The following is a 13034-nucleotide window of genomic DNA, read 5'->3' on the forward strand; positions in this document are numbered from 1 at the left end:
GTGGGAAAAATTGGAAGAAGCATTAGGTACATGCCCTGGAGCTCTTGAAGGAAAGGCAGGATAACAAGGTATCCAAGAGGACATCCAACAGAGAAATAAATGCTTGTCTTACAGGAGAGAGAGCATGGAAGTGAAAAACAAAAATATGACAAAAAATAAAAAATAAAGAACAATTAGACAAGGAAGGAATTAAATCTTACTAAATTTGGATACTTCAGCAAAGGATCATTACCTTGTCATGGTGCTGGAGCTTGAGCACCTCAATGATGCCATGAGCTAAACCATGAAGGGCCACCCAAGACGGGAAGGTCATGACAGAGAGGTCAGACTAAATGCGATCCCTGGGGAAGGTAATGGCAACCCACCCCAGTATTCTTGCCATGAAAACAAAATGGATCGGTACAACCAGAGATATGTCGGTATACCATCGGAAGATGAGACCCCCAGGTCGGAAGATGGTCAAAATGCTACTGGGGAGGAACAGAGGATGAGTTCAACTAGCCCCAGACGTGATGATGCAGCTAGCTCAAAGCCGAAAGGACGGCTAGCAGCCACGGTGCTGGTGGTGAACGGCGAATCCGATGTTCTAAGGATCAACACGCCATTGGAACCTGGAATGTAAGATCTATGAGCCAGGGCAAATTGGATGTGGTTATTGGGGAGATGTCAAGATTCAAGATAGACATTTTGGGCATCAGCGAACTGAAATGGACTGGAATGGGCCACTTCACATCAGATGACCACCAGATCTACTACTGTGGACAAGAGGACGACAGAAGAAATGGAGTAGCCTTCATAATTAATAGTAAAGTGGCTAAAGCAGTGCTTGGATACAATCCAAAAAACGATAGAATGATCTCAATTCGAATTCAGGGCAAGCCATCTAACATCACAGTGATCCAAATATACGCCCCAACCACAGATGCTGAAGAAGCTGAAGTAGAGCAGTTCTATGAGGATCTGCAGCACCTACTGGACAACACGCCTAAAAGAGATGTTATTTTCATCACGGGAGACTGGAATGCTAAGGTGGGCAGTCAAATGACACCTGGAATTACAGGTAAGCATGGCCTGGGAGAACAAAATGAAGCAGGACATAGGCTGATAGAATTTTGCCAAGACAACTCACTCTGCATAACAAACACTCTCTTCCAACAACCTAAGAGACGGCTTTATACATGGACTTCACCAGATGGACAACACCGAAATCAGATTGACTACATCCTTTGCAGCCAAAGGTGGCGGACATCTGTACAGTTGGTAAAAACAAGACCTGGAGCTGACTGTAGTTCAGATCACGAACTTCTTGCACAATTTAGGATCAGACTAAAGAGATTAGGGAAGACCCACAGATCAGCTAGATATGAGCTCACTAATATTCCTCAGGAATATGCAGTGGAGGTGAAGAATAGATTTAAGGGACTGGACTTAGTAGATAGGGTCCCAGAAGAACTCTGGACAGAAGTTCGCAACATTGTTCAGGAGGCGGCAACGAAGTACATCCCAAAGAAAGAGAAAACCAAGAAGGCAAAATGGCTGTCTGCTGAGACACTAGAAGTAGCCCAAGAAAGAAGGAAAGCAAAAGGCAACAGCGATAGGGGGAGATATGCCCAATTAAATGCAAAATTCCAGAGGTTAGCCAGAAGAGATAAGGAATTATTTTTAAACAAGCAGTGCGCGGCAGTGGAAGAAGACAATAGAATAGGAAGAACAAGAGACCTCTTCCAGAAAATTAGAAACATTGGAGGTAAATTCCAGGCAAAAATGGGTATGATCAAAAGCAAAGATGGCAAGGACCTAACAGAAGAAGAAGAGATCAAGAAAAGGTGGCAAGAATATACAGAAGACCTGTATAGGAAGGATAACAATATTGGGGATAGCTTTGACGGTGTGGTCAGTGAGCTAGAGCCAGACATCCTGAAGAGTGAGGTTGAGTGGGCCTTAAGAAGCATTGCTAATAACAAGGCAGCAGGAGACGACGGCATCCCAGCTGAACTGTTCAAAATCTTGCGAGATGATGCTGTCAAGGTAATGCATGCTATATGCCAGCAAATTTGGAAAACACAAGAATGGCCATCAGATTGGAAAAAATCAACTTACATCCCCATACCAAAAAAGGGAAACATTAAAGAATGTTCAAACTATCGAACAGTGGCACTCATTTCACATGCCAGTAAGGTAATGCTCAAGATCCTGCAAGGTGGACTTCAGCAATTCATGGAGCGAGAATTGCCAGATGTACAAGCTGGGTTTAGAAAAGGCAGAGGAACTAGAGACCAAATTGCCAATATCCGCTGGATAATAGAAAAAGCCAGGGAGTTTCAGAAAAACATCTATTTCTGTTTTATTGACTATTCTAAAGCCTTTGACTGTGTGGACCATAACAAATTGTGGCAAGTTCTTAGCGGTATGGGGATACCAAGTCATCTTGTATGCCTCCTGAAGAATCTCTATAACGACCAAGTAGCAACAGTAAGAACAGACCACGGAACAACGGACTGGTTTAAGATTGGGAAAGGAGTACGGCAGGGCTGTATCCTCTCACCCTACCTATTCAACTTGTACGCAGAACACATCATGCGACATGCTGGGCTTGAGGAATCCAAGGCTGGAGTTAAAATCTCTGGAAGAAACATTAACAATCTCAGATATGCAGATGATACCACTTTGATGGCTGAAAGCGAAGAGGAACTGAGGAGCCTTATGATGAAGGTGAAAGAAGAAAGTGCAAAAGCTGGCTTGCAACTAAACCTCAAAAAAACCAAGATTATGGCAACCAGCTTGATTGATAACTGGCAAATAGAGGGAGAAAATGTAGAAGCAGTGAAAGACTTTGTATTCCTAGGTGCGAAGATTACTGCAGATGCTGACTGCAGTCAGGAAATCAGAAGACGCCTAATCCTTGGGAGAAGAGCAATGACCAATCTCGATAAAATAGTTAAGAGCAGAGACATCACACTGACAACAAAGGTCCGCATAGTTAAAGCAATGGTGTTCCCCGTAGTAACATATGGCTGCGAGAGCTGGACCATAAGGAAGGCTGAGCGAAGGAAGATTGATGCTTTTGAACTGTGGTGTTGGAGGAAAATTCTGAGAGTGCCTCAGACTGCAAGAAGATCAAACCAGTCCATCCTCCAGGAAATTAAGCCAGACTGCTCACTTGAGGGAATGATATTCAAGGCAAAACTGAAATACTTTGGCCACCTAATGAGAAGACAGGACACCCTGGAGAAGATGCTGATGCTAGGAAGAGTGGAAGGCAAAAGGAAGAGGGGCCGACCAAGGGCAAGGTGGACGGATGATATTCTAGAGGTGACGGACTCGTCCCTGGGGGAGCTGGGGGTGTTGACGACCGACAGGAAGCTCTGGCGTGGGCTGGTCCATGAAGTCATGAAGAGTTGGAAGCGACTGAATGAATAAACAACAAAAATTTGGATATTTCTAAATTTTGTTAGCCCGTTTTTAATTTACAACCTACTACCTTATTTAATTGTGGATTTTTTTTATTTCCTTGCCCCTAATGGATTCTAAGTGGTTTACAGTTAATAATAAAATAAGCACATAATGCAATTACATTAACGATTAATTGTTGGAAGCTGGGTTTACAAAAGATACAAAAGGATATACTGCTTTTAATGAAAAGCGAATTAATGAAGCACAGCACACAGGGATGAAACTAAAGAAAAGCTGCCCTTTTTCACACTAAGTAGAAAGGGTACCTGAAAATGGAAGCCAGATGCATACAATGAAAGAAAAAGGGAAAACTAAAGCAGAAAAGGTATAACCAAAAATACTGATATTATTGAAATAAGAAATGAGAGACTGCAGAAAGTAAAAAGAGAAATGTAGAAGGAAGGAGAAAGAGAGAGAGAGAAGGAAAAAGAAGAAAGAGAAAGAAAGAAAGAAAGAAAGAAAGAAAGAAAGAAAGAAAGAAAGAAAAAGAAAGAAGGAAAGAGAAAGAAAGAAGGAAATAAAGAAAAAGAGGGAGGGAGGGAGGGAGGGAAAGAAAGAAGGAAAGAAAAAAGGAGGAGGAGGAGGAGAGGAAAAGAAGGAAAAAGAGAAAGGGAAAGAGAAGAAAAGAAAAGAAAAAAGAAAAGAAAAGAAATCTGAAGATGAAAGAGAATTGGGGAGAAAGAAAAAAGACATGCCTGTTGGGCTCCCTGTCTGCGGCCTGCAGCCCCCCAGGGATATTCAACAAACAAGCTGTTGTTACCAGTTTCTGCTGACTGAAATTTCATCTGAGACCCAGGGCAGGGCGCAGATAAAAGGAGAACGGGAAAGAGAAAAGCCAAGCAGCACAAGCAAAGCAGCCTCTGGAGCCCCCCCTTCTCCCCCCCCCCGTTCCCGGCTTTCTCCCCCCACCGTCTCCTCCCCCCCAGCCCCCGCCTGCCTTCTGGCGCGCAACACGTGCTCCTGCCAGAGCAAGGACGGGAAGGGAAGGGCCGCTGCAAGGGGGCGTCTGGGGACAAGGTGGGAGTCTGCACTTCCCCCAAGGTGGAGGTGAGGGGCTGGGGGTTATGGGTGGTTGGTGATTGTTTTATTCTTTTAATCCTTGGTTTGCTGTAAGCCCCCCAGAGCTTCCAGATTGGAGCAGCACAGGAACTGGAGCAAAGAGCGCAAGACTTAAGCTCACTTCTGAAGAGCGCTGAAGGAAAAGCTGGCTACAGCCATCTTTACTTCGAATTTACTTAAATGGCTTTAATTGTGTTATTCCATTTTGATGTTTGGTTTGGTTGTGATTTTATTTCAATCACTTTTCGTTATTATTAACATCATCATCATCACTGTATTCTTTGTTTTTATTTATTTATTTAAAAGATTTGCATGGCCACCCGCCTGTCTCAAAATGCAATTCTGTGGTTGTTGCATTTTGGCAATTTAATTAGCAATTGGCTGTTTTTTTATTTGATTTCTCTTTTTTGTGGACATTTTCTCTCTTTAGGGATGTTTCTGTTGGGGGTTTGCTACCCTACCGTGAGTCCATATCAATTTGGCAGTATACAAGTAGAACTAACAAAGGCATAAATACATAAATAAAATATCCCGGTTTGACTTTTTTGCAAGGAAGGTCAATAAAATTTTGGACACTAGAAAAATCCATCGCCCTTCCCTCCCGGCGATGCTCTTTACACACATACACATCAAAGCAAGATGCTGAAAGGCGAGGATGCCCCATCGCCCAATCAGGAGAGAGCAGGGTCACCATGGCAACTAGACTGACTGCTACCCCAGGTTTATCCCTAGCTTGGCTTTTTCTGCACTGGCAGATGGGATTCAGCAAACCTTCAGAGGATGAATAGAGAAGGTAAAGAGAGGAACCAAGTATGCTAGGATGAATATTGATCTGTCTACCATTTCTGGGGAAGGGAGACACAATAGAGAGGAAGAGAGGGGGGCTGAGTTGTTGTTTTTTTAAATAAAGAAGCAGAGCTACTTGGCAAGCCATTTTTAACAGGCCCATTGGTTGGTTTCCAGATGGTGCCCTCTAGGAAAATAATTGAAGTGACACAAAATACTGCTTGCAGAAAAGGATGCCCATGGCTTCTCCGTATGAGTCCTGGCCACCTTCCAGTCAGCCCCCATCAGCCTGAAGGGCTTCGGTGGCATTTCTGCGTTGGGCAAGACTGGATCCTTCCATTGTTCCTGAGATGAGAGACACGTCTGAATGATTACGCACGGCCCTGTTCACATTCCTATCCAGAGCTCTAACTAGAATGGAAGCAGGTGAAAACCATCTTTGGTGAGAGCGATCTTTGGTGTCTTCCAAACCCCGGAAGTCTGTTTTTTAGAACTTAACAGTTGTGAACAGCTTCCTCAAATATCAAACCTAACACTTTGATATTCAGGACATACTGTTGTCCCTGCACCAATAAATGTGTGTGTGTGTGTGTGTCTCGCTATTCCCATTCTCACGCAGGAAAAGTGTAATTAACCGATGCCGGATCTTCTTGGCCTAATATTGCTATGTCATATATTCTTAGTTGGCATCAATGCCAGAGAACCACCCGCTTTAGATCAGAGGAGATCTGCATCAAGCCGTCATTTCTAAAAATCGGATGCCAATGGGGCATCTCTAATGGGCCCCCATGAGAAATTCGAAAGGCACTTAGGAACGAGGGGAGCCAAGGGTCTGGCTTGCTGGAAGACATCTTATGCAAAGAAGCACTTTATTCACAACCATGAGAATGGAAACCTTCCTCTGCTTCTTAGAAATGGGGCCCTACCTCATTAATAATGCATCTGCTTTGTTTGCAGGCATCCCAAACTTGATCCACAGCATCACCAGACAGAAAGATCTTGTATAAAATCCTGGAGAAGGCTACTAGTCCATGAAAAGAATACAACAGTGTTTCTCAACCTTAGAACTTGAAGATGTGTGGACTTCAACTCCCAGAATTCCCCAGCCAGCATGGCTGGCTGGGGAATTCTGGGAGTTGAAGTCCACACATCTTCAAGTTGCCAAGGTTGAGAAACACTGGAATACAGGATGACCCAGTTGCCTGACTCAGCATCAAGGAATTATGAGTTCTTTGATTCAGCATCAGCCGATTTCCTTCTCTCCTAGTTGACGCTCAAGGTTGGAGTCCCTAACTGCAAGGGTTCTTTTATGAGGTTTAGACTTGAGACTAAGTCCTTTGCCCTAAGTCCTTACTGCACAGACCATTTGGAAATCCTCCTCAGACTCCATTTGTCCAGAATGGACAACAGCGATTGGTGGGCACTCCACAGGAAAGCTCATATTACATCTGTCCTGCAAGAGTTGTGCTATTTTGTCATTCATTCCAAGTGATCTCACCATCTTTTAAAAAACTGTAGGTCTAGAACACCGTAGGAATGGCTGGATCCTTCCCTGGGGTCTGACAAAGGGTGATGGTACATGAGAATGACCTTGGGAGACAGGAGGGAGAGCTGCAGACTGGACAACCAGCATGTAAAAGGTATCTCAGCCCACAGAAGGAGGGAGGGCGTGGGAAGCATTTCAGAAGGGAAGGGACCCTCCCGAGTTTTCTGGAGAGTAAAAGGAAAGGAGGCGAGAAATATTTTCAGTCTTGCAAGATTCTGTTGATGGAAGCTTAGAAGACAGAACTAAGACTCCTGGTGGTGATTCTTGCCTGGACTACCTCACACGGCTAACACTCAGGGATGTTCATGGGATAGTGTGTGTGTCCAAAGTGTCAAGATGGTGGCCACAACCCTGTGATCAAAGGCCCATCCCTTTTTTGAAATGCATCACTCAGTCCTAGGTTGGTGGAGGTCCATGAGATGACAAGAGTCATGGTCTTCTGAGTAAAGACAACTGTAGGGCGAATATAAGCATCCACACCTCATGGGAGTGGCTTGCCCTGGTCTTCTGAAATTTTCTTCTTCAGCTTCCCAGTCCACTATAGGCCTGGGTTCTCCAAGTGCTCCACCACCTAAATACTCAGTTTGCTTCTGAGATCAGCCAAGATTGGTTAGGTATAGCTGCACCTTAGAACAGGGGTTCTTAAACTGTCTGACCCAACTGCCCCCTTTCCCAGTCTCAAATAATGTCATTCCCCCCCCGACCTCCCCCCCAGACTCTGTTGGGGTGCACAAGCATCTCAGCAACAGCAGTCCCAAACCGATCCGCAACTCACAAACAAGCAATTACAAATTGCTCCATTAACTCCAGGATATGCCCAAATTACCCCCTTGGAGGTAATTCCCTCCAGTTTAGGAACCCCTACCTTAAAATACGGAACGCTCTGACTCCAGAAGTGAGGCTAAGGCCTCCCTGGTGCCCTTTGGTCAATAGGATAAAACTTCCCAATGTACGTATGTTTACTGCTGACTGGAAACCCCTTATGGACTATTTGCGTGAAACCGGAAAAAAAAAAATGAACTTGCCACTTATGGTTTTGATGATTAGAAAAAATAAAGTACTTTTGTTACCACAGCGTAAGAGGTATATTTATATCTAGACTTATAACTGCGGTAAAGAAAATCAGAAGCGACTTCTTTGTAGTTCTTTTCTTTTTTTCTCTTAAAATTTTTATAAAAATTACACACACGCACACACACACCCCTCTTCTGATGTAGGAAGCTCTTCCTTCCTAAGGCTGGGCAGTGCTTCTGCGTGGAAGCCAAAAAGGTGCTCTGGAGCGCTATTTTGCACCCTGCTCCTGTCTGCAATGCCTGGAATCGAGCTTGGGCAGGGGGCTGGACTAGAAGTCTTCCAAAGTCCCTTCCAACCCTACAATTCTGTGATTAGATGATTCTACGGGCCTTTTGCTGGGTTCGCCCTGCAGCTGCTGAGGCAGATAGACAATCCAGGAAAAACAGGCCATTGCTTGAAAGGGTTAAAGATCGGTGCTATGGGACGTACCTTTTGGCTTCAGAATGCAAAGCATTGCACAGCCCTATTCACTCCCCAGGCAGCATGAAGTTTCATAGAATTATAGGCTGTAAAGATTGGAAGGGGTCTCAGAGATCATCTAGTCTAACCCCAGTACAGGAATCAGCATCCCTGATTTGACAGCCACTTAGCCTCTCTTTAAACACCTCCAGCAGAGAAGCAGCCAACACCTCCAGATGAACTTTGTGCCCTTTGTGATTTGCAGTACCTATTTATTTATTTATTAAATTCAGCCACTGCCCGTCTCCCCCCAAAGGAGGGACTCTGGGCAGTTTACAACAAAGATAAAAGCATTAAAATACCATAAATAAATATAAATATATTTATAAACCTTATAAATATATTTATAAACCTTCCTATTTCTGGCATACCATCTCCCTTTGGTTGTCTTATTTGTTGCGCTGTCACTTTTTCTTTTAAATTATTATTTCGCATTATATGTTTTTATAGAAACAAAATGAATAATAATAAAAAAACACTTCAAAAGCACCTGGCAGGGAAAGGGGTGTGTGCTGGGTATGGTCAAAAAAGTCAAGATGGCAGCCACATTGGGGCAATTGAAGCCCCATCCAGTGGTCAAAAAAGTCAGAATGGTGGCTACAATGGTGCAATTGAAGGCCCGCCTAGTTTTATAAAATCTCATGGTCACCCCTGGTGGCTCTTCACTCTTTAGTAAAGCCTGGATGGCTTTGGTGTCAAAGGTGTGTAGAAGCCACGTGCAATAAACGCAAGGGCTGTTTGCAAACTGCTGAGCAGACTGCCAGTTACCTGAGTAAATGGGGGAGGGGGATAAACCCAGTTGTCTAAACAGCACATCCTCAAGCGATCTGATGCAGCGCTTCACTAAGGAACTGAGCTGCTTATCCAAAAGTCCCAGATCTTAATCACACCTGGCCCACAGATTCATTCAGTAGAGATTTAATAGGTTTAAGATGGAGACCTAAGTCTGTCCTGTAAATATTAACATTCAGTCAGCTACGTCTCTGGCTGATACATAGTCATAGCAGTGGCAGCATCTGAGTATGGAAGCTAAGCAGAGTCAGAGCCCATCAGTACTTGGATGGGAGACCAGCAGAAAATGCCACAGCTGTGGGCTGGACCAGAAAGTTAATTAAAGACCCAGAGAGTTAATTAGAGACCCTGAAAGGAGGTATTAGGTTAAAACATAACTGGACAGTCACACAAAAATAGATTCCCAATTCAAAGTCTCCCAGAAGAGATGCAACTTTGCAAAACATTTTTTGCAAAGATGGGGGCCAATGCAATCTCCACAAGAGGAAAATTAAAGCGAGCCCCTCTCTCATACAAACGCCCCCCCCCAAACAACGGTCTACCATTGGGGCATCTTCAGAATGGCCTCTCCTGTGCAGATGAACAAACACCCAGACAGATTTAAGAGAGGCAGAGCTCTCTATTCATTTTTTTCATGTGCAGCACCTTGCAGAATTTACTAAGAAATTCATCTGGGCCAGTGTTTTTCAAACGTGGGAGTTTGAAGATGGGTGGGGAACTCTGGGAGCTGAAGCCCACCCATCTTCTAGTTGCCAACTTTGAAAAACGTTGATTTAGGCCATACTGCAAACATGGGGGGGAAAGCATCTTTCATTTGCCACCCAGGAATAGCACTAGCCGAGAAAGTCCTCCGTTCATATCTCACTTCAAATCACACCATTTCTCTTCATCTCAGTCCCTCCCCCTCAAATAAGGTGAGGGGGGGATAATGAGGCTGGCCTACTCTGCAGTGTATTAATACCTTTACATGGGTGCAAACCATACTGAATATTGGGTAGTATTAAATTTATAGGCCCCAACTTTTGTGACTCTCAACAATTATAAAAGACAACAATAACCCATCCCTGGCAAGTTAAAATTAAATAACTTTAAAATGAAAATCACATAACACAATCCTTTAGTTCACTCTAGAGCAGTGTTTCTCAACCTTGGCAACTAAGATGAGTGGACTTCAACTCCCAGAATTCCCCAGCCAGTTGAAGTCCACACATCTTAAAGTTGCCAAGGTTGAGAAACACAGCTCTAAAGCCCTCTGCAATCGCTCGTTTTTAACTATTTTCTGGAAGGCTGTTACTGACGGAGACAATCCCACCTCCAGGGGAGGCTATGAAACAAGACAGGGAACGTCATGGAGAAATGCTTTCGGGCCTCGAATCTTCCTCACATCCCAGAAATGGGACACTGCCGACAGTTTCGCCCAGGGATTTGCACATGTTGTGCCCAAACCTGGTTCACCTAAAGCGACCAAATCACTTTGAAGATGCAACATAAATTTATCAGCATGCAAACAATAAAACAATGTACAGTACATTGGACTTCTGGCAAATCATTGGCAGCGGGCTGGACAGCCCTGAGCAAAAGCAGAACCAGCTTATATATCTTTGGCCTACTACATTACAAAGAGAAAGTCTACGTTACTACGTTACAAGAAAAAGGCAGACAGGGTAAATTACAGCATGACATTAGGGATGTTTTTGATAAACCATCCAGGTGACCTTATTATTATTTCTCCCTTCCTACTAGGTTGGCAAGGCAGCTACACTGTCTCTGAGATATGGTCAGTGCAGGCTTCCAGCACACAGGTCAACCCCAGTTGGAGGAGGCAGTCTCCAATGTGCCCAACTGCTAATCATTCTTCTTCTTCTTCATCATCATCATCATCATCACTGAGGCCAAAAGGCCCCTAACTTGGTTTTAAGCAGCTGCCAGATTCCAAACTGTGGAAAATATGAAGTTCATCAGGGAAATTAAATGGATCCTCCTCAAGGAGGGGCAGTCTACCTCTGAATGCTAGATAACGGAGCAAATGACAAGGGAAGGTCACCACCTTCTTTGTGCTCTGCTTGACCAATGCTCTCCAAACCACCAGGCTACCAGCTGTCAGGAACGAGAGAGAGGACCTGTTTTGCTTGCAATCCAGCAAGACAGCATCATTTTCCCTGCTTGGGCAGCGTTTCGACAACCCACCTCTTGAAGGGCAGCATTTGCTCAGCCGGGTGGCATCTCCCATGAACCTTAGCCAACCGGTTAAGCTTCGGGGAGGGGAGGATGGGGGGAAGATGGCGCGCTTTGGGATTGATTGCTACCGAGCGTCCCCTCCCTGCCAGACTTACATTGTCAATTGCAAGCCCAAATATCCAACCACACACCCTTGGTGGTTCTTCCCATCACTAGACAAGGAAATCAGAAATCTCTGTGTGACCCTCATTCACAACAGGAGGGGGAGAATTTATACACACACACACACACAGAGCGCGTGCACACACACACACACACATTATATAGCACAATCAACACAAGAGGAAGAGACGATGCTACTTGTCCAGCCATGGGTCCTCAAAACCCCAGTGTGGACCTTTAAAAATGGAAACGTCAAAGCCTGGTTTCCCCAGGGTGGATCCCCCCTCCTAATTTATTCTCTGCCCCCTCTGGGTCCCTGTCATGTCACATCCAGCCCCCGAGAGGTTCGTCAATCTCTGTTTAATATGCTGCTCAGGTTGGCACTGGCTGGCATTGGGGCGTGGGGGGGAAGGCTGGGAAAGAACCCTCTTCAACTGCACCAATTTTTCTCTCCCCGCTCCTCAGCCTGCTGCGTCGGGTCGAGTCTGCAAAAGCCACCCCCCCCCCATCAAAATCCAGAGAGGGTCTTACCTCATCCCCAAAGAAGGTGGAATGGAGAAAGGAGAGAATCCACAGCAGACCCATACAGCCCACCGCATCCTTCTCCTGCCTTCCCTGGCTCTGCCTGCCGTCCCCAAATGGGCTTGGCTTTCCGAGGAGAAATGTGTTGCAGCGCAGCTCTCGGGGCGCCAGGGGGCGGTGGGGAGCAATTGGCGGGTTGCAACATTGGCAAGGCTGTAGGACAGACACGGATGGGCCAATCTGATAAACTATAAAAGATCTGAAATAATATTTTACATTTTGCAAGCGTGCATGATCGACTTCGGGGGCTGTTTGCATCTAGAACCACGTGGAGCTCGGAACCGGAGATCTGCAGTTACAATTAAAGAGTCAGGAGCTGAGTATTTCAGTCTCCCCCTACCCACCCCCACATCCAAAACCACCCATCCTGGGCACTAAGACGGGGGAGAAAGGCTGTGCTTGGGGTCTCATGGGGCAGTGGGCAGCTTTAAGGCCGTTTTAAGGCAGCACCCCCGTTCTGAAACTCTTGGCTCACCCCCCACCCCACCCCACCCCGCCTTTCTTCTCAGCACTGCTGCTGTGAGCCACCCAGAGTTGTTTAAGACGGGTGGCTATACAAATCTTTTAAATAAAACAAATAAATTAAACAAATAACACTCTTCCTAGGTCAGATGGCTGAAAGCGAAGAGGAACTGAGGAGCCTTATGATGAAGGTGAAAGAAGAAAGTGCAAAAGCTGGCTTGCAGCTAAACCTCAAAAAAACCAAGATTATGGCAACCAGCTTGATTGATAACTGGCAAATAGAGGGAGAAAATGTAGAAGCAGTGAAAGACTTTGTATTCCTAGGTGCAAAGATTACTGCAGATGCTGACTGCAGTCAGGAAATCAGAAGACGCTTAATCCTTGGGAGAAGAGCAATGACCAATCTCAATAAAATAGTTAAGAGCAGAGACATCACACTGACAACAAAGGTCCGCGTAGTTAAAGCAATGGTGTTCCCCGT

At 45.1% G+C, this 13034-nt stretch overlaps 1 protein-coding gene across 1 annotated transcript in view; it reads right to left on the reverse strand.

Moving 5' to 3' along the window:
* The window catches only part of APC2 (APC regulator of WNT signaling pathway 2), a 65599-nt gene extending 53467 nt beyond the window's left edge, over positions 1–12132 (reverse strand). Inside the window, exon 1 of the mRNA XM_063290852.1 lies at positions 12041–12132. Within this exon, the coding sequence (XP_063146922.1) occupies positions 12041–12094 (54 nt within the window). The 5' untranslated portion in view covers positions 12095–12132. The remainder of the gene's footprint in view (positions 1–12040) is intronic.
* Positions 12133–13034: the final 902 nt, after the last annotated feature.

The sequence above is a fragment of the Candoia aspera genome, chromosome 1 (assembly GCF_035149785.1).
Source record: "Candoia aspera isolate rCanAsp1 chromosome 1, rCanAsp1.hap2, whole genome shotgun sequence".
In the NCBI taxonomy this organism is placed as follows: Eukaryota; Metazoa; Chordata; class Lepidosauria; order Squamata; family Boidae; genus Candoia; species Candoia aspera.